General features: G+C 44.1%; 1 protein-coding gene across 1 annotated transcript in view; it reads right to left on the bottom strand.

Moving 5' to 3' along the window:
• gldc (glycine dehydrogenase (decarboxylating)) overlaps positions 1-24,782 on the bottom strand; it is a 148,883-nt gene that overhangs the window by 56,343 nt on the left and 67,758 nt on the right. Inside the window, exons 6-11 of the mRNA XM_055632629.1 lie at positions 24,379-24,526; positions 16,382-16,578; positions 14,621-14,717; positions 11,130-11,235; positions 9,977-10,116; positions 4,434-4,514 (exon numbers count right to left, since the gene is read on the bottom strand). Coding sequence (XP_055488604.1) covers positions 4,434-4,514; positions 9,977-10,116; positions 11,130-11,235; positions 14,621-14,717; positions 16,382-16,578; positions 24,379-24,526 — 769 coding nt within the window. The remainder of the gene's footprint in view (positions 1-4,433; positions 4,515-9,976; positions 10,117-11,129; positions 11,236-14,620; positions 14,718-16,381; positions 16,579-24,378; positions 24,527-24,782) is intronic.

The following is a 24,782-nucleotide window of genomic DNA, read 5'->3' as shown; positions in this document are numbered from 1 at the left end:
TTGCGGATGACACAAAGCTGGGTGGCAGTGTGAACTGTGAAGAGGTGACCTGGACAGGTTGAGTGAGTGGGCAGATGCGTGGCAGATGCAGTATAATATAGATAAATGTGAGGTTATCCACTTTGGTGGCAAAAACAAGGGGGCAGATTATTATCTCAATGGGGTTATGTTAGGTAAGAGGGAGGTACAGCTAGACCTGGGTGTCCGTGTACACCGGTCACTGAAAGCTGGCGTGCAGGTACAGCAGGCAGTGAAGAAAGCTAATGGAATGTTGGCCTTCATAACAAGAGGGTTTCAGTATAGGTTTAGAGAGGTTCTTCTGCAGTTGTATGGGGCTCTGGTAACGACCACATCTGGAGTACTACGTACAGTTTTGGTCCCCTAATTTGAAGACGGACATCCTTGTGATTGAGGCAGTGCAGCGTAGGTTCACGAGATTGATCCCTGGGATGGCGGGACTATCATGAGGAAAGATTGAAAAGACTAGGCTTGTATTCACTTGAGTTTATAAGGATGAGGGGAGATCTTATAGAAACATATAAAATTATAAAAAGGACTGGACAAGCTAGATGCAGGAAAAATGTTCCCAATGTTGGGTGAGTCCAGATCCATGGGCCACAGTCTTAGAATAAAGGGGAGGCCATTTAAGACTGGTGAGAAAAAACCTTTTTACCCAGAGAGTTGTGAATTTGTGGAATTCCCTGCCACAGAGAGCAGAGGAGGCCAAATCACTGGATGGATTTAAGAGAGAGTTAGATAGAGCTCTAGGGGCTCGTGGAATCAAGGAATATTGGGAGAAGGCAGGCACGGATTATTGATTGGGGACGATCAACCATGATCACAATGAATGGGGCCGAATGGCCTCCTCCTGCACCTATTTTCTATGTTTGTATGTTTCTATCCACCATTCAAAATTGCTATTTTATTCACAGCGCTATCAAAACATATATCGGAGAGACCAAGAGCAGACTTGGCGATCGTTTCACTGAACACCTCCACTCAGTCTGCCTTAACCCACCTGATCTCCGGTTGCTCAGCACATTAACCCCCCTTCCCATTACCATTCTGACCTTTCTGTCCTGGGCCTCCTACATTGTCAGAGTGAGACCCATCGCAAGTTGGAGGAACAGCACCTCATCCTTCGCTTGGATATCTTACAACCCAGCGGTTTGAACATTGACTTCTCTAACTTCAAATAGTCCTTGCTTTCCCTCTCCCTCTCCATCCCCTCCCCTTCCCAGTTCTCCCATCAGTCTTACTGTCTCCGACTACATTCTATCTCTGTCCCGCCCACTCCCCTGACATCAGTCTGAAGAAGGGTCTCGACACGAAACGTTACCTTCTCTCCAGAGATGCTGCCTGTCCCGCTGAGTTACTCTAACATTTTGGTCTACCTTCGATTTAAACCAGCATCTGCAGTTCTTTCCTACAACTGAAATCAGAATCCATGTGCAGATTGCAGTGCAACATGATGTGACCGCTTCTATGGCAATGCTGTTATCTTTTGGAGCTAAGGCCAACTCAAGAACATAGAACAGTGCAGCACAGGAACAGGCCCTCCGGCCTATAATATAAATGCCGAACATGATGTCCAGTTAAATTAATCTCCTCTGCCTGCTCGTGATCCATATCTCTCCATTCCTTGCATATCCATGTTTCTATCTAAAAATCTCTTGCAAACCAATATTGTATCTGCCTCCACCACCACCTCTGGCAGCACGGTAGGGTCATAGAGTTATACAGCACGGAGTCAGGTCCTTTGGTCCAACTTGCCCATGCTACTAACACCTGCCTATACTAGTCACACCTGCCCATGTTTGGGCTATATCTCTCAAATTATTTCCTATTCATGTACCTGTCCAAATGTCTTTTAATTATTGTGATGGTACCTGCCTCAACCACCCCCTCTGGCAGCTTCCATATAGCCACCAGCCATTATGTGAAAAGGTTGCCCCTCAGATTCCTATTAAATCTTTCTCTTCTCTCGATGTTGAAGTTCCCGCCGGGCGATGGTAGATCCCGTGGCCCATTTTTAAGCTGTGCTGGGCGATGAAAGGCCCTGCAAACGGGCCGATTCAAGCCCACGATTCGGGGCGGAAGAAGCTGCTGTTGTTGCTGGAGCTCCCGAAAGCCGGTCACCAACGTTACAGCTCCCAATGTTACCACCCACAAGCCTCCGAAGTCAAGTCGCAGCCACAACGACACCAGACTCCGAGGTCAGCCAGCTCCATGGTGGTAAGGTCACAGGCTCTGCGAGCCCTCAATGTCGATTCCAGTTGGAGGCCACCAGCTCCTCGATATTAGGCCTCAGCGCAAATATATATCTATTTCAATTTACGCCACTTTTGCCCTTCTTTCACTGTCGCTCAAGTCTTCCCCAGGCCCCAGGGTCATTATAGTAAGAAATGTGTAAGATGTGTGGGTGCGTGTAGAGGAGAGGAGAAAATGTGTTTCTCCCCCCCCCCCCCCCCCCATGTTTTAAAAGTGATTTCCATCCATGCGTGTATGCCTACACTGAATCTGATCTTATACACATCAATCTAGGCATCCACCACTCTTTGTGTAAAATACTGGCTATACACATCATATGATAGCACATCATATCTATCTATCTATATACTTTTAACACTGTGTGTGTGTGTGTGTGTGTGTGTGTGTGTGTGTGTGTGTGTGTGTGTGTGTGTGTGTGTGTGTGTGTGTGTGTGATGTTTTGCCTTTGAAACGCATTTCCTCGTAAACCAGACGCAAAAATGCGGAGATTTGTACATATTTCGGTAGGGATTTAACTTATGATTTCAGAAATCAACTCTTCTCTAAATTCGGTTAATTATTTCCCCAGATTTTGAATAAAATTGTTCACAAAACTCACTTTAAAAAACAAAAATCATCGCTTGTCAGCTGCTAGCGTCACAATACCCACATCCGCGGCCTTTCCCGGAGACGCGCCCGGGGCTCGGGGCTCCGGCGGCGGGTGCAGCGTGGACTGTCAGCACGGAGCTGGGGCTCGCTGGAGGGGAGCGCTCCGTTCCGTTGGCCCGCAGCAGACGGCAGCCTGAAGCCGCGGTCTGCACAGCTCCAGGTGGCGCGGCGTCTACAGCCCGGGATCCCTCGTGGGGGACCCGGGGGGGAAGAAGAAGCTTCCACCGCCGGCCCGCGGCCAACTTCTACCGCGGGTCTGGTATGGACTTAACATCACCCCTGGAGGGGAGCTTCGACCGCCGGCCCTGCAGACTGCGGTGCTTATGGCTGCGACGTGGAGGGAACTTTAAATCTTCGGCCGCCGGCCTGCGGCCTACACCAACTAAAAGCCGCGGTCTCCGGTGGGGAGGAGCCGACTCTGGACTTACCTGGACTTGTACCTTGTCCTTTACCATCTGGACGCCCGCAGCAACGGCTGCGGAGGGTTGAGGTCCCGACCACGGGGGGAAATGGAGGAGGACTGGCCAAATTGTGTGCCTTCCACCACAGTGATGAATGCTGTGGTGGATGTTTATGTTAAAAATTTATTGTGTTTTTGTGTGTGCCCTTTATCATTGTATCGCTGCTGACGTATCATTTCACTTGCACTTTTTGTGCAATGTGACAAATAAACCGTTGTATTGTATTGTATTGCCCACCAATCGAGGCCCACCTGCCTCCTGGCCCCACCCCCTCCCGCCGCTGTGGATTAATGCAGCTGCTGTCAATGTGCATGCGCAGTTTTCCCCGAGGTACGTTATTCCACGCATCCCCCTGTTCTTCAAAAGGCGCAGAAAGAACGACATCAGCTATAGGATCTTTGTTCTGCAGATCCGGAGGTGAGCATCGCTCACGTGCTGAAAAACGTTCTCCTCACTGCCGTCGCAGCTCGTGAAGCCACGCCCCTCCCCTTCCCCGCTCGTCTGCTCACTCAGCCACAGCTTTCCAGCTTTTCGCAGCCCACTCACTTGCCCGGCTCTCCTCCACTCCCCCCCTCCCCCCCCTCTATTCTCACCTCCCTCTCTCCCCTCTCCTCTCTACCCGTCACAGGGGACCATCTCCTCTCCGTATCCGCGGCCCGAACGTCTGTAATGCTGGCGGAAGCCATGATCGGCTGGTCGTCCACTGCTTTTGGCAGCTCAGCAAAGAGCCTATAGGATCTTTACTCCTCGGATCGCTCCGTGCCTCGTTCGACCTGCCGCCCTGCTGCACTCCTCCCTCTCTCTCTCACATCTCTATCTCTCTCCCCCACCTCCCTCTCCCTCTGGACAGAAGCGGCTTCATTTAAAAAACAGTGTGCCAACTACAAACCACTTTGGAATAATACATGTGCATAAAAAAAGAGGGATAAACAAGATGCAACGTAATTGGTTTCTCTGAGGAGAGCAAGTTCAAGTACTGTCATACATGTGCAAAATTTGCATTACAATTACAACCAATGAAACAGTCTAATTATCGCATCTAAAACTACTCACAGCTGATGATTCACAACCAAAGACCCAAAGAAGGTCATCCAAGTCCCTCTCAGTCACCGTTTCATCCAGGGACACTCCCAACTGCCAAATGAAAAGAAATGATTAAAACTGCTCACTGCAGCAGAGATGACGCAAAGCTTAGTCAAATAATTCATGCTTCTCAAAAAATAAAAAAATGGGTGAAAGATGGTATGGATGAAAGAAAATTGTGTGAAAGCAAGAGGAGCAGAAAGAAAGAGAGAGAGAGATGGAGATGGAGAGCGAGAGAGAGAGAGAGAGAGAGAGAGAGATAGAGACAGCGAGAGGGAGAAAAGAAAGTGGGAGAGAGAAAGTGAGAGAAAGGGAGAGAAAGAAAGAAAGCAAGAGAGAAAAGTTTGGCGAGATCATTTCCGAGCTTAAGGCCAAATGATCGAAAGGTGCGGATCTAAGAGTGCAATAAAAATCCACGGTGCAGCAGAAAATGAATCAGAATTGCACGTCGTTGAGGTTCCAGCAAGAAGGATTTTTTCATTTTCAAGTTACAATTGGTATAATATATATATATATATATATATATAAACACTGGTCACACAATTGCATATAGGTTTAACAGCTACTGCTCCAGTTGTTGGGTCAGAATGTCACTACAATTTCCAAATATTAAAAGGATTGAGGGATGTGGAGTTCATGATGGGAAAGTGGTGCTGAGGAAAAAGATCACCCATGATTTTACTGAATGGCACCTCGGACTCAAGGGGGCAAATAGCCGCTTCCTACTTCAATCTCTTACCTACTATTGGACAATAAAATAATGAGCGATTGACATGATAGCAAAGTGTAGCAAATTGTGGAGTCACACATTTTGGTAGTAGGAATAAAGGCATAGACTATTTTCTAAATGGGGAGGGAATCCAGTAATCAGAGGTGCAAAAGAACTTGGGAGTGCTGGTGTAGGATTCCCAAAAAGTTAATCTGAAAGTCGAATTGGTAGTATAGAAGCCAAATGCAATGCAATTCTTTCAAGAGAGCTAGAATACAAAAACAAGGGTGTTTTAGAGCTTATAGAGCTGAGGCTTATACTGACATTATATCACACAGAAATGCAGTATTTCTATAGAAATCTTCTCTCAATAATTCACATTGCTGATTCTGTTCTTCATGAAATTTAACTATCTGTTCTCACAAAGATAGAAATGTTGCTAACACCGGTCCCTGCGATAACCAACACACTTTACAATAATATGGCAAATCCACACTGAATGCCTCATCGTCCAACTTTAGCATTTTACGAAACTGACGATGCCGTGTTGCATTTGCCGAATATAGTTAACAATACTTAAAACTTGTTGCAAAGTGTATTTAAAATAGTAGATTTAGCACAGAGATTTTGCTGATGTAAGATACAATGAAAAGAAATGGTAGCATCTGGATCTGATAATACCTTTTTTATCTGTGCAATAAACCCTTCACGTTTTCCTGTCATGGAAGGTGCAACGTCTGTACATACACTCACTAAATGAACCAAATCCAGTCCAACTTCACAAAATCTATCTTGAAAGTTGTTGAAGAAATCTATTCCTCGTGTTCTACCCGTAAGAGTGCCCAAAGGGAGTAACTCTTCGTTGCAAAAAAAAATCTTCTGTTATGGCCCGAATGAAGTATAAAACCTGCGCCGAGTCAGTAGTATCAGTTGATTCATCCAAAGTGATTGAATAATATATATTTTCCTTCTGGAGTATTGCGTGAAGTTGTTCTGTTACGTTGAGGGCTAATTCATCCTAATCATGCATTTGCAAACCTGCTCAGCTCTTCTGCAAAACCCTCATACATATTAACAAAAGGAAGGACATCTGGACCTCACCTTATCCTCAACTTCCATCTAGTTGGAAGACAGACGAGAACGCCCCACCACCCAAATGATCACCTTCGTGAAGGCCGGAGTGCAGCTGCCAAGAACCACAGCAGCCAGGAATCAGTCAAGAATCCTGGCGACTGCGCAGGACTGGCAGCTTTCCGTAGGCCTGGTGAAACAGCTGAAGTTCCCACAGCACATTGCCACGACCACCCTGAGGCCAGATATCCTCCTGGTCTCAGAGGCGACCAAAAACATCGTCTTGTTGGAACTGACAGTGCCGTGGGAGGACCGTCTGGAGGAGGCCCACGAGAGGAAGATGGCCAAGTATGAAGAGCTGGTCATAGACTGCCGTAAGCAGGGCTGGAAGGCAAGTTGTATGCCCATCGAGGTTGGCTGCAGAGGTTTTGCAGGGCAATCACTCTACAAAGCCTTGAATGCACTGGGCATCAACGGAGTGGCAAGGAGAAGGGCCATCAAGAACACCACAGAGGCAGCGGAAAAGGCATCAAGGTGGCTCTGGATCAGGAGAGGAGGTCCATGGGGAGGAGCGAATGCCACCTGAACACGTCGTGGTCTGATGAACCACCTGGGTGAGGGTGTCTGATGTTGAAAGACCCGAAACACCCAATGACCCTAGGTTACATCACTGATGATGTGCTCAGGAGCATCTATCGATGTATTTGTATCATCCAAAGTAAAGAAACATTTTCCCAGGTAGTATAAACAATTTGAACACAGCTTCACACTTTAACCAATCACAAGATAGCAGCACAAACACTCTGCAACATAATTAACAATATTCATCACCCTATCCTATGACCAATCCTAATCATGCATTTGCAAACCTGCTCAGTTCTTCTGCAAAACCCTCACACATATTAACAAAAGGAAGGACATCCGGACCTCACCTTATCCCCAACTTTTATCTAGGGTCCAGACTTTCACAGAAAGAGGCCTAGCGGGCGTTGCAAATACAGAGATTCTCCATTTTGTGACATCTTTTATTTGGCCAATTACAAAATTTGGATTCATTCAAAAGGCCGCAATTAATGGCCTAGAAGGCCCACTCCTGGTTTGGAATCACTAAGGTGGATCTCTGGCTGAGTTCTCTTCTCTAATATAGGGAAAGTGGAGATCCATTTTATTTGCTAGTTGCCTGAAACAACCTAAAACAATGTGCACCACTGTTAATTAGAGTTGTAGTTGGAGACTCCATTGTGAGAGGCACGGACAGGGGTTTCTGCGGCAACAGACGGGATTCGAGGAAGGTGTGCTGCCTTCCTGGTGCCAGGATCCAGGATGTCACGGACAGAGTGCCGAAAATCCTCAAGGACGAAGGTGAACAGCCAGAAGTGGTAGTGCATGTCGGAACAAACGATGTCAGAAAGGGGATGAATATTCTGCAGAGTGACTTTAGACAGCTCGGAAAAATGTTGAAAAGCAGGACTTCCAGGGTTGTTATCTCCGGTTTGCTTCCAGTTCCTCGTGCTGGCGAGACCAGGAACAGGGAGATACGGGACTTGAATGTGTGGCTGAGGAACTGGTGCAGGGGGCAGGGATTTAGATTCTTAGATCACTGGGATCTGTTTTGGAGTAAGGGGGAACTGTACAAAAGGGACGGATTGCATCTTAACAGTTGGTGGACCAGCATTCTGGCAGGCAGGTTTGCCACTGCTACACGGGTGGTTTTAAATAGAATAAGGGGGGTGGGGTGTCAAATGGGATAGTCGAGGATGGAGTTAAAGGGAAAGAGAGTAAAGGGATGGTTAATAACCCCAGAATTAATGGGAAAGGAAGCTCACAAAGGGATAGGAGAGTATGGCCAAGTGTAATAGGGATCGATGTGAAAGGTGAGATGCGTAAGGATTAAAAGTATTGTATATGAATGCGCAAAGTATAAGAAGTAAAGTAGATGAGCTTGAGGCTCAGTTAGAGGTTGGTAGATATGACATTGTGGGGATTACTGAGACGTGGCTGCAGGAGGATCGGGCCTGGGAACTTAATATTCAGGGTTATACATCCTATAGAAAGGACAGGCAGGTGGGCAGAGGGGGGGGGGGTAGCTCTGCTGGTGAGGGATGGAATTCAGTCCCTTGTGAGGGAAGACATAGGGACTGACGAGGTAGAGTCACTGTGGATTGAGGAATTGTAAAGGCGAAAGAAGACACTAATTGGTGTTACTTACAGACCCCCAAATAGTAGCCCGGATGTAGGGTGTAAGTTGCAGCAGGAGTTAAAACTGGCATGTAACAAAGGTAATGCCACTGTGGTGATGGGGGATTTCAATATGCAGGTAGAATGGGAAAATCAGGTTGGTTCAGGACCTCAAGAAAGAGAGTTTGTAGAATGCCTCCGAGAAGGATTCTTAGAGCAGCTTGTAATGAAGCCGACCAGAGAAAAGGCAATTCTGGATTTAGTGTTGTCCAATGAACCAGATATGATAAGAGAACTCGAGGTAAAGGAATCGCCTGGAGGTAGTGATCATAATATAATTAGTATTGGGTAGACTAATGGGGCTGAAGGATGATAAATCCCCTGGGCCTGATGGTCTGCATCCCAGGGTCCTCAGGGAGGTGGCTCTAGAAATAGTGGACGCATTGGTGATCATTTTCCAATGTTCAATAGATTCAGGATCAGTTCCTGTGGATTGGAGGATAGCTAATGTTATCCCACTTTTCAAGAAAGGAGCGAGAGTGAAAACGGAGAATTACAGGCCAGTTAACCTGACCGGTGATGGGAAAGATGATGGAGTCAATTATTAAAGAGGAAATAATGGGGCATTTGGATAGCAGTAAAAGAATTAGTCCAAGTCAACATGGATTTATGAAAGGGAAATCATGCTTGGCTAATCTTTTGGAATTTTTTGAGGATGTGACAAGTAAAATGGATGAAGGGGTGTCAGTGGATATAGGGTATTTAGACTTTCAGAAAGCCTTTGATAAGGTTCCGCATGGGAGACTGGTGACTAAAATTAGAGCACATGGTATTGGGGGTAGGGTGTTGACATGGATAGAAAATTGGTTGGCAGACTGGAAGCATAGAGTAGGAATGAACGGGTCCTTTTCAGAATGGCAGACAGTGGCGAGTGGTGTACCGCAAGGCTCGGTGTTGGGGCTGCAACTGTTTCCCATATATATTCATGATTTGGAAGAGGGAATTAGGAGCAACACTAGCTAGTTTGTGGATGACACAAAGCTGGGTGGCAGTGTGAACTGTGAAGAGGATGTTAGGAGGTTGCAGGGTGACCTAGTAGGTTGAGTGAGTGGGCAGATGCATGGCAGATGCAGTATAATATAGATAAATGTGAGGTTAAAGGGGAGGTCATTTAAGACTGAGGTGAGAAAAAACTTTTTCACCCAGAGAGTTGTGAATTTATGGAATTCACTGCCACAGAGGGCAGTGGAGGCCAAATCACTGGATGGATTTAAGAGAGAGTTAAATAGAGCTCTAGGGGCTAGTGGAGTCAAGGGATATCGGCAGAAGGCAGGCACAGATTATTGATAGGGGACGATCAGCCAAGATCACAATGAATGGCGGTGCTGGCTCGAAGAGCCGAATGGCCTCCTCCTGCACCTATTTTCTATGTTTCTATGTTGCTATGTAATTCTGCTGGTGCTCAAAAGAACATTGTAATATGTCAGGTGTTCCAGGAAGAATGGTTTTAAGACTCTTCACCAGAAAGTAAAATAATAACTGAAAGTTAACTCACCACGGAGTCACCATATCCTCGGAGGTTTATCTGCCGTTGGCTGGCCCTGCTAACTATCTCCTGAGCAGCCACACCACAGTGAATCTTCAGTGTGCCAAAAAATACATCGTGCTGTATTTTATGCCCAGCACGTTTCAAACCTGATTACAAAGAGTTTAGATCACATGAGAAAAGGAATTAGCTCAACCTATAATGAACGATATTTGGGACGAAAGCCTACAACATATACACCAATGTTCGTTAAATACCAGACATCTTTAATACAATTTAAAGTACTATATAGACTGCATTATTCTAAAACAAAATTAAATCGAATTTTTCCTAATATCTCTCCTATCTGTGATAAATGTCAATGCCAAATGGCTAACTTAACCCATACTTTTGTAAATTGTATTAAAATTAAAAATTACTGGATTGATACTTTTAAAATAATCTCTGTAGTCGTTAAAATCCAAATGGATCCCCACCCCAAATTAATAATATTGGGCATATCAGGACATTACCTAAAACTCAAAATAAACAAAAGAAATTTCCTTGATTACAGTATATTAATTGGGAAAAAATTGATATTAAAATTTTGGAAAGGGCCAACAACCCCCACAATCAAGATGTGGATTATGGAGATGTCAGAGACCTTACATTTGGAAAAAATTAGATATGTCTTAATTGACAAACCAGAATTATTCATTAGAATATGGTCTCCATTTATAGATTACCTGAAGGGGTAGATCGGACCGGCACGGAGGCCGGACTGAAGCCTGAACCCAGGACTAGATGAATAGTTATGTTCTCTGACTTACGGACTTATCTCCCAAGTTGTATTATTGATAGTTTATTCTATTTTTATAATTTATTTTTCTCTTTCTTTCTTTCTTTATTTTTTTCTATCTATAAATATAAATAAATAATTAGAGGCAATGTTTATAGGGAACCGATAAAGGAGGATCCCAGCTACTTTGGTAACTGGGCCCCTGGAAACCTGGATATTTGATATGTAACCGTTAAACAAAGTCTGTACCGGTTTGGATTATGATATGCAAATGCCTCTAATAAAAATGTATTTAAAAAACCAAAAAAAAAACAAAGAGTTTAGATCAGGTGCATTGATCGATGAGGTTTTAAACCAAATTTTACTGTCATTAATAAATCTTACCTTCAGCTAAGATTAACGTGGCATTATGTACCCTTTTTGCAATGTGTTTCAGTCCCTTAGGGCCATGATAAACAGCGAACATTGCCGCCATATTGGCCAAAAGTGCCTAAATGTAAACAGAAGGAGCAAAGTACATTACAACTCCAGCTACAAGATGTGCCAAACACAAATTGATTAGGGAAACACAATTCTTACATTCCAAATGATCATTACACAAAACCTTTGGATCTAGGCTCATTTTCTCTAACTGTTATTCCTCAGCTTATATATTTCAGAGGGTTACGTCAATTTCCTCCAAATTCAGATTGATAAAACTAGAACAAGTGTGATTTAAATGGCAACATGCCATTTTTGCAATATATTTGAATACATTTGCAATAAAACACTGCTGAAAACATATGAAAGTAGAATGCAAACAAAAAAAATCAGCAAGTTATAGCAATACAGATAAGAACGGATTAAGTAATATTAAAAATAACGTTTAGCTGGGGTATTGATGAAGATTTTTGTTTCCTCTCTAAACAACAGGATGTTTCTGAAGCCAATGTTGTTTCTTTGTTTAAGAAGGGAAATAAGGATAATTCAGAATATTATAGCCTGGTGAGCCTCGTATCAGTGGTATGAAAGCCGTTGGGAGAGGATTCTTAGCGGAAGGATTTACTTGCATTTGGAAGAGAATTGAATTTTGGTTACATTGCATTTAGGGTATTATGTACAGTTCTGGTCTCACCATGCAGGAAGCATGTGAGGGTTGCAGAATAAATATATCAGAATACTGCATGGATTAGGTATAAGGATAGGTTGGACAAACAAATAATTTTATCTGGAGCTTCAGAGGCTGAAGGGATAACTGATAGAATTATATACATGTATGAGAGGCATAGATAGAGTAGGCAGTGAGAACTTCTTTTCCCTGGTTGGAGTTGTAAAATACTAGAAAACATAGTACTAAATTGAGAAGGGAAATTATTTAAGGGTGATGTGTGGGGCCAGTTTTTTAATTACACAGAGAATAGTAGGTGCGATGGTGGAGGAAGCAGATACAAAAGTGGCGTTTGAAAGGTTTTTGTCAGGAACATAAATATGCAGGGAATGGAGGTATCTGTATCACGTGCAGGCAGAAGAGATTGGTTTAATTTGACGTTATGTTCAGCACAATGGGCCCAAAGGGCCTGTCCCATTTGGCCGATATTTTCGGCGACTGCCATAGTCGTAGCAGGTCGCCGAAAAACCACCAACTGGATCCCCCTACGACAATGTCTACGACAAGCTACAACAACCTACCACCTAGTCGAAGGCAAGTTACCGACAACCGGTGGCCCATTAGGACGTCCACCTACGACAACCTACGTCCACCCGCGACAAGCTACGACAAGCTATGACCCTGTCGGTGACAACTGAAGATAACTTCAGACAATTCAGTCACCAGTTGAAGTAGGTTGACAATCGAATTCACCGAAGTCAGCACCGGCGACAACATGCGTCATCCTGGCGACAACCTACGCCATCCTGGCGACAACCTACGTCAGGAGAAGTCAAGCTACGTTCATTGGCGTCAAGCCCACTGTCACCAACTTACGCCAAAATCTTTTGAACATTTCAAAATCCAGCGACAACCAGAAAAACGCTACGACTCTTTGGGCCTCTGAGGAGACTACTCACAACCATACAGGCGACACACCGGTGAACATGTGGTGACAGTCTAGTCGCCTGTGTTGCCTAAAAAAATCATTCCTATGGTGTATTGTTCTGTTATTTTCTGTGTTTCCAGGTTACTCTTTTGCATACCTTTATGTTTAGTCGTGAAAATAAGTTTAAATAATCAAATATAGTCAAAAACATTTACAAATGCCTACAGAGTTGTAATTTCTTCATTAAAATGGTCCCAAAAGAAACTCCCATTGCTTGTTAATGAAAGGTACATCTGCCATCATAATCCAGGCATTGGATGCTTATAACTTAATCCACTGCTCCTTTGCTGTGAGCCAAAGGAAAATCTGCAGGCAGGGTTAAGAATTTTACAGAAATAAAAACGTTCTTTCAATTTTTATAAAGAGCAAACTGTGGAATATATGCAAGGTAAATTTATTAAGAGTAATAAAGATCTCTATAACACAGACTGTAGGAAAATACTATTTTGGGGAATTATTTCTCGTTGCCAGTTGCTAAGGCACGCTTATTTTCAGATTCCTTCACTGGAAATATTCATCCTCCTTTCCACTTCCACAATCTCCTTTGCAAAATTATAAACTGGCTCAAAATAAATAAACCCATACATTGATGATGCAATCAGTGCCCTCTCTCTCTATTTTGAAAGTAGAATTAAAACTCTGATTTTGCAGTGATTCAATTAGCTTGTAACATAGAAACATAGAAATTAGGTGCAGGAGTAGGCCATTCGGCCCTTCGAGCCTGCACCGCCATTCAATATGATCATGGCTGATCATCCAACTCAGTATCCCGTACCTGCCTTCTCTCCATACCCCCTGATCCCCTTAGCCACAAGGGCCACATCTAACTCCCTCTTAAATATAGCCAATGAAGTGGCCTCAACTACCCTCTGTGGCAGAGAGTTCCAGAGATTCACCACTCTCTGCGTGAAAAAAGTTCTTCTCATCTCGGTTTTAAAGGATTTCCCCTTTATCCTTAAGCTGTGACCCCTTGTCCTGGACTTCCCCAACATCGGGAACAATCTTCCTGCATCTAGCCTGTCCAACCCCTTAAGAATTTTGTAAGTTTCTATAAGATAATGTTTTTTCATTTTTCCTGCTCCTCCTTCCACCCCCACTTGCCAACACCCGTTCTTCTTTTGGAGGCAGTGCCGAAGGATTGTAACTCTAGACATGCTACAATTAGTTGGTCACCATCATCACTCTCAGGGTCTCAGTTTGGTCAATGCATAGAAAATGGTTTTATTGTGAGATACAAGACAAACCTTTCAATGTTAGTTCAATCACTACAAAATCAACCCCTGTTTTCTACCACCTTCGAGATACACTGGAATGCATCAATGCTTATACTGAATCAGAGGTTGTATTATTGCAGAGAGTATTGTTGAACTGGAAAGAAAAGATAAATATCCGTGAGATAATCTGAAAACATAATTGGGCCTTGGAGAATTGTTCGTAAATAGTGTTTTCCTTTTAACCCATGGTCATAATTCAATTACTTATTGACTTTAGTGTCACAGATCAGCTTTAGTTATTTTAGCTACATTAATATAGTTACAACTCTGCACTTGCACAATACAATATTGTAGGCATCATGGTTATTTACGACAGTAGGCAATCCTTTCATCATGGAATATGAAGATTGATAAACCCAAAGCTTTCTTTAAATTACAGTCCAGCCAATATTATTTCCATTCAGTACCATTATGTTGAACCAATAGAATACTCAGGGAAAAAAAGGTGCTGTACCTATTCCGTTTGATTTCAAATCATGTGCACATTTCATGTTAATGTTGGTGTTGAAAGAACGGACTACTTTACCTGAGCTGTGCAAATGTTGCTGGTGGCTTTATCTCTCCTGATGTGCTGTTCCCTCGTCTGTAGTGCCAATCGGTACACCTCCTTTCCTGCAGCATCCCTGTACAATATAACCAGTTGCAAAGTTTAGTCTAATTTATTGTCATGTGTACCGAGGAACAGGGAAAGGTATTTTGTTGTGTGCTATCAAGTCACAGTCAGCAGAAAAACTATACATGATTACAATCCAGCCATCCATAGTGTACAGATATATGGAATAACGTACAGTGCTAGATAAAGTCCAGTGAAATCTGATTAAAGATAGACCGATGGTCTCCAATGAGGTAGATGGCAGCTCAGGACCGCTCTCTAGTTGTTGATAGGATGGTTCAGTTGCCTGATGATGATCTTGCGACAAGATCGCCAGTAGTGGAGCTCCAACCGGCGCGGCCTTGTCGGCTTCGGAAGCCGTGGCCTCCAGTACGGAGGCGGCCGTTCTTGGGTTCCCATGCCGCTGTGAGGACTCTCCCGACGCTGGAGCAACATCACACGGCAAACTGGGGTTGGGGACTGGACTCTGTGCCTTCCCTCATGGTGGGAGCCATTGTGGGAGGATGTTCTTTGTGTTTAAGACTCTCATTGGTGTTATGTCTGTATTCTTTTTTTGTGTGCTGCAAAATGACAAAAAGCATTTCACTTCACTACACCTCGGTGTATGTGAATGTGACCAATAAAATACCTTTGATACCTTTGAGAAGAAACTGTCCCTGAATCTGGAGGCATGCATTTTTCTAGCCTGATGGGAGAGGGGAGATGCGGGATTGGTCTGATTATGCTGGTGGCCTTACCCAGACAGTGGGAAGTGTAGATGGAGTCAATGGAGGGGAGGTTGGTTTGTGCGATGGCCTGGGCTGCATCCACAATTCTTTTGCGGTCTTGGATGGAGCAGTTCCCAAACCATAAAAATAAAAAATCCCCAAAAATAAAATGTCTACAGAAATAGTTTCTTTACATTGAAATCTCTACTGTTCTCAAACTCCAAAAGGGAAATAAAGGAAATATTTTGATCTAGAACATTGATAATCAATGCACTGCAAAAAAACAAACGATTTAACGGTTTTTCACGTGAAAATGCTATATTTTATTTTAACAATATAATATTTTTATACTCTTGAAATTATGAGTCAAAATGTTGGCCACATAGCAATTATTTTTAATTTTCATCCTACTGTTTAATATCTTGTCCTATAGGTGAAAGATGCTTTGTATCTTTAATTGCTGGATAAAAACAAAGGGACCTTAGTGAATGTTGGTATCAGCAGTCTAATTTCTTAGAATATAGAAATTACTCCCTACTTTCACCCTTCCTGCCACTCTTCTTTTGAAGCCAGTGACTCATGTCTTTTACACCTCACATCTGTGGCTTTTTCTCCTTCATAAACCCAAACAGTTGTCTGTAATAGGGCCACAAATAAACAGCATTTGTACCCATTTAAATATCTCTGGTTTTGTTTTAGAGCGTTTTATTTCTCCCATACAATCAGTCTGAAGAAGGATCATGACCTGAAACATCACCTATCCACGTTGTCTAGAGATGCTGCCTGACCGGCTGAGTTAAGTCATCAGTGTCCTTTTTACTCTAAAAGAAGTACATGCATTCCACATGGATTCAACAGAAAGTTGCCTTTTCCTAGATTCTCTTTTAATATTAAAGATGATGACAAAATATTGTTGGTCCGTGTCACATGTGTGACACTGGCTGGTCAATAGCAAGCATGTGCATACCTGGTAACTCCAACCATTCTCCCGGGCATCAGCCTGACAAGGTTTTCTTTCACAGCGAAGAATGCCGCGTGTGGCCCTCCATAGGACAGTGGCACTCCATACCTCTGTGAACTACCGAGTACAATGTCTGTTGCAAACTCCCCTGGTGGTCTCAGCACACACAGTGCCAGGAGATCAGTAGCACAACATGCCAGGGCCTGAAGCAAATCAAAAACATGTCATTGATGTACATATCTTAACTTTTAAACAACCTTTATGAAAAATAACCTGATTCAATCTTAAATTCTAAAGGTAATTGGTTCTGTTTAGTTTGGTTTAATTTATTATTGTTACGTGTTCCGAGGTACAGTGAAACGCTTGTTGCATTCTATCCTGTCAACCCATGGATTGTACATGATTGAAATCAAGCCGTCCACAATGTTTCGATACAGGATAAAGGGTACAACATTTACTGCAAGATAAGGTCCAGTAAAGTCTGATTAAAGGTAGTTCGATGGTCTCCAATGAGGTAGATGGGAGGTCAGGGCCGCTCTCCAGTTGGTGAATGGATGGTTCAGTTTGCCCGATAATGCTGCAAAGAAACTGCCCCTGAATCTGGAGGTATGTGTCTTCAAACTTCTGTACCTTTGCAGTTGTATTACCAAGGCAGCTCAAAAATATAACTTAGTGACAGAATGTCTGAATGTGTGGCTTTATATTTGACTACGGTCTGCATAATTTCTCTCCTGCTAAAGGACTGATTATATCTTCAAATGAAAAAGCACTTACAGCACTTTGCCCACAATTGCCTTTACATCAAACCTAATAATTCCTCAGTCCAAATTTGTCCATTGGAAGTGAGACACAAAGTTTTGGTCACACAAAGTAATTCTTTATCCAACCAAACATTGGCCAGCTGTGATACAGATGCAGAAGTATGAGACTCCACTTGTAATTATTAGAAAAGGCAGAAAAATTCTGATCATCATTTTAAGTTTGTATATTACTCATTCACAATATTCAATTGATTGGCTAAATATTTTCCACTCTCGTTTTACGGAAATCCACTAGTTATTTTTGACGGTGGGAATTGATGAACCGATTTGTTGGCTGCATTAACACTTTTTTGGATCTCCCCCTTTGCTCTATTTATTGTACTTGAGTTTCATTCAGTCCAGTTCAGTTTATTGTCATGTGTACCAAGGTACAGTGAAAAGCTTGATAGTATTTATGATTTGATTGTATTTATGTACAGTATTATTAGATTTGATTGTATAGCATGAAAAACAGTTTTTCGCTGTACCTCAGTACTTGACAATAACAACCTAAACCTGCAGATATCCCGGGTAATGGATAACCATCAGCTGTGTTACCCTGGCTGTCGAATAGTTGTAGACGACCCAACATTGTGCAGCTTTTACAGCTTTTCCTGCTCCATTTTGTTCAGATCTATTTCAATCTAAACTTTAAGTGGAAACTTGATCATGTTCTATAAAGACCATAAACATTTATGTTTCTCGAAGCAGTTTTGTACTTACAGAAACATTTTGATAAAGAAATAATCATATCTTTTGAAATCTTCTTTCTTTGCTAATACTGAAAGGAATCTTAGAGTTCAAGAGTGTTTTATTGTCATGTGTCCCAGATAGAACAATGAAATTCTTACTTGCTGCAGCACAACAGAATACGTAAACATAGTACATAAACGAGAGAAAAAAAAGATTTTATTTCGGAGTCATGTGAGTGACTACGTGAAGAAGCCCGCCAGGACGCATGCGTGTCATATCGCTACACGCATTGCAACAAGTCACAGCAAGGGGGAACGACGTTCCCTTAGCGGCAACATTTGAAAACCAGGAACAGCAGGTAAGAAGACTCTGCGTTCCTTTCCACTCACCTTTAGGTGGAAACATGGACCGGATCCATGAAGGCTGCGGGAAAACTGGTGGGAGAGAACCGCGGAGTTGCGGGCAACCGGCAGCAGCAGCCTAAAGGCACGCTAAACTCCCGTAATGGGAACAGCTGTGCCCAACTTTCGTTCCCGATTCGCTCCCGCACCGGCCCGAGTGGGAGAGGGAGCAAAAACTAATGTTTCCCCGTGCTGGGGTTTTGCCACAGGAGGGGAAGCTGGACAAAGTGGTGTCCACAAATGCTGCTAGTGAAGCTGGCTGGGGAGGACCATGGACTCGCGGGCAGCCGGCAGCAGCAACCAAAGGCACGCTAATCTCCCGTAATGGGAAGACCTGTGCCCGACTTTCCCTCCCGACTCGCTCCCACACCGGGCCGGGCGGGAGAGGGAGCAAAACCAATGTTTCCCCGCGCTGGGTCTGTACAGGAGGGGAAGCTGAACAAAGGAGTGTCCACAAGTGCTGCTAGTGAAGCTGGCTGGGGAAGACAGCGGAATCGCAGGCAGCCAGCAGCAGCAGCCAAAGGCACGTTAGTCTCCTGTAATGGGAAGAACAGTGCCGACTATTGGTCCCACACCAGCCAGAACACCACGGCCGGGTGGGAGACTATTCAAATGGGGCCGTTGACTTTTGACCATTCAATAACGGCAGCAGACGGGGTGCAACGATGTTCACCCGTAGCAACGATTTTAACTTGGACCTGCAGGTAAGAGCTGCGGTCTTTTTTTGTATTTCCATGCTGATTGCAGGTGCAGAAACAACGGGCTGCGACAAAGCTGGTGGGCTAGATGGGATCAGCTGTGCCAGATGTCCTCCACACCGGCCATATCCACTCCACGGAAGGACAGTAAGGACAAAGCTGGAGAAGGAGGACCGTGGAGCAGCAGGCAGCCAGCGGCACTTGGATCACCCGTAGTGGGATCAGCTGTGCCCGATGTCGCCTCCGCACCGGCCAGATCCACGCGGCCGGGCGGAAAGGCTAGACACAAAACAAACAAGGTCGTGGACTCAGAGGAGTCCGACTTTGAATAACCGCCGGCGGCCAGCGCCCGAGAGCGCTGGAGCGGGAAGAAGCGGTGTATGGAGCTTTGCTCCAACGTGACAGACTCTGGGAGATGGAGTCGGGTCACTGTGGGCCCTATGATAAACCCACAGCAGTACCTCTTTGAGGGCTGCACAGTGCTTCTACCCCATCAGAGGGGAGCACTGCGGGTCAGTTCTGGGCTGACCTGCAAGAGGGGTCCGCAGAAGAAAAGACAAGTGTGCAGGAGGCCATGGCCCAGGCCGGCCTTCTTGGAAGATGCGGGACCTCCAACGCCAACCAAACCATAAATCCAGACCCCAGCGCTACAACAACAGCGAAGAACCTACAAAAAGGTAAACCTGCCACTGGTAACTATGGAGGTAGGTGGGTCTGGTTCCCTACAAACAGTGGGCACGGAGATTGGGTGGAGATTACACTCTTTTCTGAATGCATGGAGCATGATAACAACCGATGTCTACATCTTAAGCAGTATCCAGGGATATACAACAGAGTTTATACACAAGTACAGCCCTCCAGTTCAACATATACTGAAATGAATGTTCGTGCTTTCTGATAAAGGGAAATCAAAAGCGCAAGCTGAACTGAAGCGGCTTCACATAAAAGGTGTAATTGAGAAAACTCAACACGAACCATTAAAATTTGTGTCCAATATATCTATCAAAAACAAAAAAGATGATGGTCATCGCATCATCAATGATCTGACAACATAGATACCTTTGTTACTGCTTAACAATTAATTCCCAAAGGTTACTTCAATGGCCAGCATCGATTTTAAAAGATGCTTACTATTCAGTGCCTATACGAGGTGACCACAGATGTTACTTAAAATTCAACTGGATGGGACAACTCTGACAGTATAAAGCACTGCCAAATGGGTTATCATCAGCCCTAGCGTTTCTACGGAAACATATACACATGGTCATGGCATATTTAGATGACATACTCATTATGGGCAAAACTTTGGAATTGGCCAAACAAACTGTAACAGCCTAAAAAAAGTTATTTGGGGAACTGGGATTAATTTCATCCAGTTAAATCTAAACTAACGTCTTCCACTACTATGGACTTCCTGGGGTTTCACCATTGACTCAGTTCACATGTCGGTGACTCTGCATAAAGGGAAAGGCTAGAGATTTAATAGAGGCTTATAATAACCTCACTGACATCAGCAAACCATCCATCAGATTGGTAGCTAAAGTAATTGGCATAATGATGGCTGCCTTTCCAGCCACACAATTTGGACCTCTACATTACCAAAACATACAGAGAGCTAAATACAAGCACTCTAAATTATGCAGGTCACTTTGACAGATCTGTGAAACTACCAATCAAGCTAAAATGGAACTAAAATGGTGGATAGATAACATCTGGCCTTGTTCCTGTCCAAGCATTGTCAGTAACCTATCCATGGTACTACAAACTGATGCCAGTACACTTGGGTGCAGAGCCACCAATACCAATACCACCGTGTAAGCATACATTAACCACAGGGTGGAAACAAATCGACATCATGTGGCAATCTGGCTATACATATTGGCAATGGTGTATCCAGAGAGATATTTGGATATCAACCACTTATCTACCAGGAAGACTAAATTCAGTGGCAGACACCAGGTCCCAGTTATCAAGTTATGTTACACAGGAACCAGACCCTGGGGCAGCAGCGACAGATGCATTTTCGCTACATTGTTTATTTACGCATTCCCTCCTTTCCTGCCTCATCAGTCGGGTATTAAGGAAATACAACAAGACTCTGCATCTGGTATTGGTAGTACCCGATTGGCCTACAACCATGGTTCCCAGTGGTATCAAACATGGAATCAGAGACATGAACATCCCATCTGTTCTGGAATATCTGGCAGACCTCCACTATGATGAGGGGCTTAGTTACAGTGCCATCAACTGCGCCAGAAGTGCCCTATTGACTTACCTATGGCAGGGGACAGACCATTACACTGTTGGGACTCACCCACTGGTACAAAACCTATCAGGGGAACCAGATACTCCCATATATGGGATGTGAGAATAAACCTGAAGATGCTCAGAAATTGGTCTCCAGCAACAGTTCTGTCCCTACACAGTCTGACATTAAAACAGTCATGCTAATGGTATTGGTCACGGCACAGAGGATACAGTCACTGCAAAAACTAGACTGGACAACATGACTTTCTCAACAGAAAATATTACATTTCATATCCATGAGATAGTAAGCAGAACAGAAAAGGGATCAGCAGGCCTCAATATACAATTAGGTCATACCCAACAGATGACCGAATGTGTATAATAAAACATCTGTCGTTATACATGGAGAAAACGAATGTCCTAAGAGGCAATGAAAAGGCACATTTTGGTCAGCCACTAGCAACCACACCAAGAGTGACGGTCCAGACCATCTCAAGATGGCTGAAACAGTTGCTAACACAGGCTGGGGTGGATACTAAAATTTTAAAAATCTCTTTCCACCAGGGCTGCAGCTACATTGGCAGCGATACAGTTGGATGTACCAATGGACCAAATCCTCAAGGCAGCAGGATGGTCTGGAGGGGAAAACATTCCAATTATTTTGTAATAAACCAGTAATGAAACCTGGAACGTTTGCAGAAACAATTTAAGTTCTGTAAATTAATTTAAACCCATATAAAGGGGTTATAAACTTGTGTTAAAAATTTTATGATTTCAATGTCGAATTCATGTCCAAATTATGTTAACACAATTCCTCCCAACAGTCAAGGCAGACGTGATGCATGGACTCGTTCCACGGCATGAAATCACAGAGCTTTAAAATCTTCACGTAGTCACTCACGTGACTCCGAAGTAAAATAGTAAGATTAAACGAGAACTTACCAGTTTGAAGTTTGATCTGTATTTTATGAGGAGTTACGATGAGGGATTACGTGCCCTCCGCTCCCACCCTGATCATATACTTAACTGGTATCTCTTCTCTAATCTTACTATGTTTAGTCATTACAGTTATCTGTGATTTCACACCGCTGCTTTGAAGAATGACATATGCGTCCTGGCGGGCTTATTCACGTAATCCCTCATCGTAACTCCTCATAAAATACAGATCAAACTTCAAACTGGTAAGTTCTCATTTAATCTTACTATCAGTGTGTATATATACACATACACACATACTCAAAAAACAAACAATTATAGTGCAATAATAATAATAGTCTGTTGTAGTTCAGAGCTTATTTGTTGTCATGTTTAATAGCCTGATGGCTGTAGGGAAGAAGCTGTTCCTGAACTTGGACGTTACAGTTTTCAGGCTCATGTGCCTTCTTCCTGATGGCAGTGGTGAAATGAGTGTGTGGCCAGGTTGGTGTGGGTCTCTGATGATGTTAGCTGCCTTTTTGAGGCAGCGACTCCGATAAATACATTTGATGGTGGGGAGGTCAGAGCCGGCGATGGACTGGGCAGTGGTCACAACTATTTGCAGTCTTTTCTGCTCCTGGACGCTTTCTACAGCCAATTCAATTCTTATTGGTTTGCAACACAGTTACAGTATTCACATAAATGAACTGAATTGATGGAATGTTTTATTTTGCATTGTTCCCAACCCGTAGTTACTCTCAATAATTATATTCTACTGTGGGAATTGTTCAACTACTTTGCTGGCCATACTAACATTTTTTTGTTTAAGTGAGTGGTAGCAGTGTGGAATGAACTTCCAGTGGAAGTGGTGGAGGCAGGTTCATTGGTATCATTTAAAAATAAAATGGATAGGCATATGGATGAGAAGGGAATGGAGGGTTATGGTATGAGTGCAGGCAGGTGGGACTAAGGGGAAAAAAGTTGTTCAGCACGGACTTGTAGGGCCGAGATGGCCTGTTTCCGTGCTGTAATTGTTATATGGTTATATGGTTATAAGTCTAAGGTGAGTCAGAATGACTGGGGTGCAAAAACAAGCTTGATACCGAATTGTGTGGGTTAAGTGACAAGGTTAAGGCAGCCTATACAACAGCTTAGAATTCACCCATTATTGAACAGGGAACTGCAGTAAGAATTCTTAAGCAGCATATTAGTCAGCTTCAACCTGACTGGCTAATTTTCTTTCCAGAAGCTTATTTTCGTGTCGGAGGAAGCTAAGGTGGGATGTTGATCTGTAATTCTGGTTCAGTTCAGGCTTAGTGCACGATAGCATGTGAATAAAGAGGCTGCACTCTCAGCTGCCTGAGGGATGATTCAGGGCGTGATTGACCAGTAAATTACCTGCTAGTACTTGAAAAAGAGAGTGTATGGAATTGTAGTGGGCAACACTGCAATTAACATAACTAGAAGCAAACACATTGCTACTGGAGATTTTAGTTGATTTTCGCTCCTCAATTGCTTAAGTTTGAGAAGGATTGCGACACTGGGAAACTTTCTGCGACACTAGTCAAGGCTTTGCCAATCTAGGAATATTTATTGGGAATGGGCTCTGATTATACTCCAGGAGATTATGCCCTGTACATCTTGCAGGAATCATCAGAGAAAAAAAGAGAGAGGGAGTGGGAGGGAGAGAGAGAGGGGGTGGTGAAGGAGAGTGAGGGGAGAGGGGGATAGGGAGGGGGAGAGAGGGGAGAGGGGGAAAGGGGGGGGGAGAGAGGGGGGGGGGGGAGAGAGGTAGGGAGAGAGGGGAGAGGGGGGGAGAGGGGAGGGGAGGGGGAGAGAGGGGAGGGAGTGAGGGGGATAGAGTGAGAGAGGGGAGAGGGGGGAGAGAGAGAGAGAGAGGGGGAGGGAGGAGAGGGAGGAGAGAGGGGGGAGGAGGGATCTCTGGGTGGGGAGGACACACTACAATAGAAAAAGGGAGGGAGGGGGAGGGAAAAAAAGAGCTACGTCATGGCGAACGCGGGAGACGTGGAGATGGGGGGAGAGGGGGAGAGAGAGATGGGGGAGGGAGAGAGAGGGGGGAGGGGGAGGGAGAGAGGGGGAGGGGAGAGAGGGGGAGAGAGGGGTAGGGGGAGAGAGAGGGAGGAAGAGTGTGTCAAGAAACTTCCTGACACGTGAACCTTCTGAGTTCAACAACTACATGACGCTCGCATTCAACCGTCATCGCAACAGTCCCAACTTTCATTACTCACTCCATTTTGATGAGCGAGGTCAACAAGTGCGGAGAAGTCCTCTACTCTTCCCTCAGTGTCTGGGTACTGGAATAGTACTCCACTGATATCCTTCCGGCTGAAATCCATTTCATGGGGCAATTTCAGTTCCGTCGTCACCCCTATGTAACTGGGAACAGATTTCTTGTTAAGATGGAGAGATCAGAAGAGCTGTGGCAAGTTTCATTTCTGGGAGCTCAGGATTACCAAAATGAGGAACAAACTCTTCGGGAGCTGGAGAGTTTAAAGGTTCAGAGAATACAGGTCCACCAGTGATTTTTCGGCATCCGTGGTTCCAGAGCCTTTAGAACGAAGATAGCTGAATTATCCGTTATGCCGGACCAACAGTAGGTCACGGTCTCCGAGAGAAGTCCAATTGTACTGGA

Source organism: Leucoraja erinacea, chromosome 3 (genome assembly GCF_028641065.1).
Source record: "Leucoraja erinacea ecotype New England chromosome 3, Leri_hhj_1, whole genome shotgun sequence".
Lineage (NCBI taxonomy): Eukaryota > Metazoa > Chordata > Chondrichthyes > Rajiformes > Rajidae > Leucoraja > Leucoraja erinaceus.
This window is presented reverse-complemented; position numbering and strand designations above follow the sequence as displayed.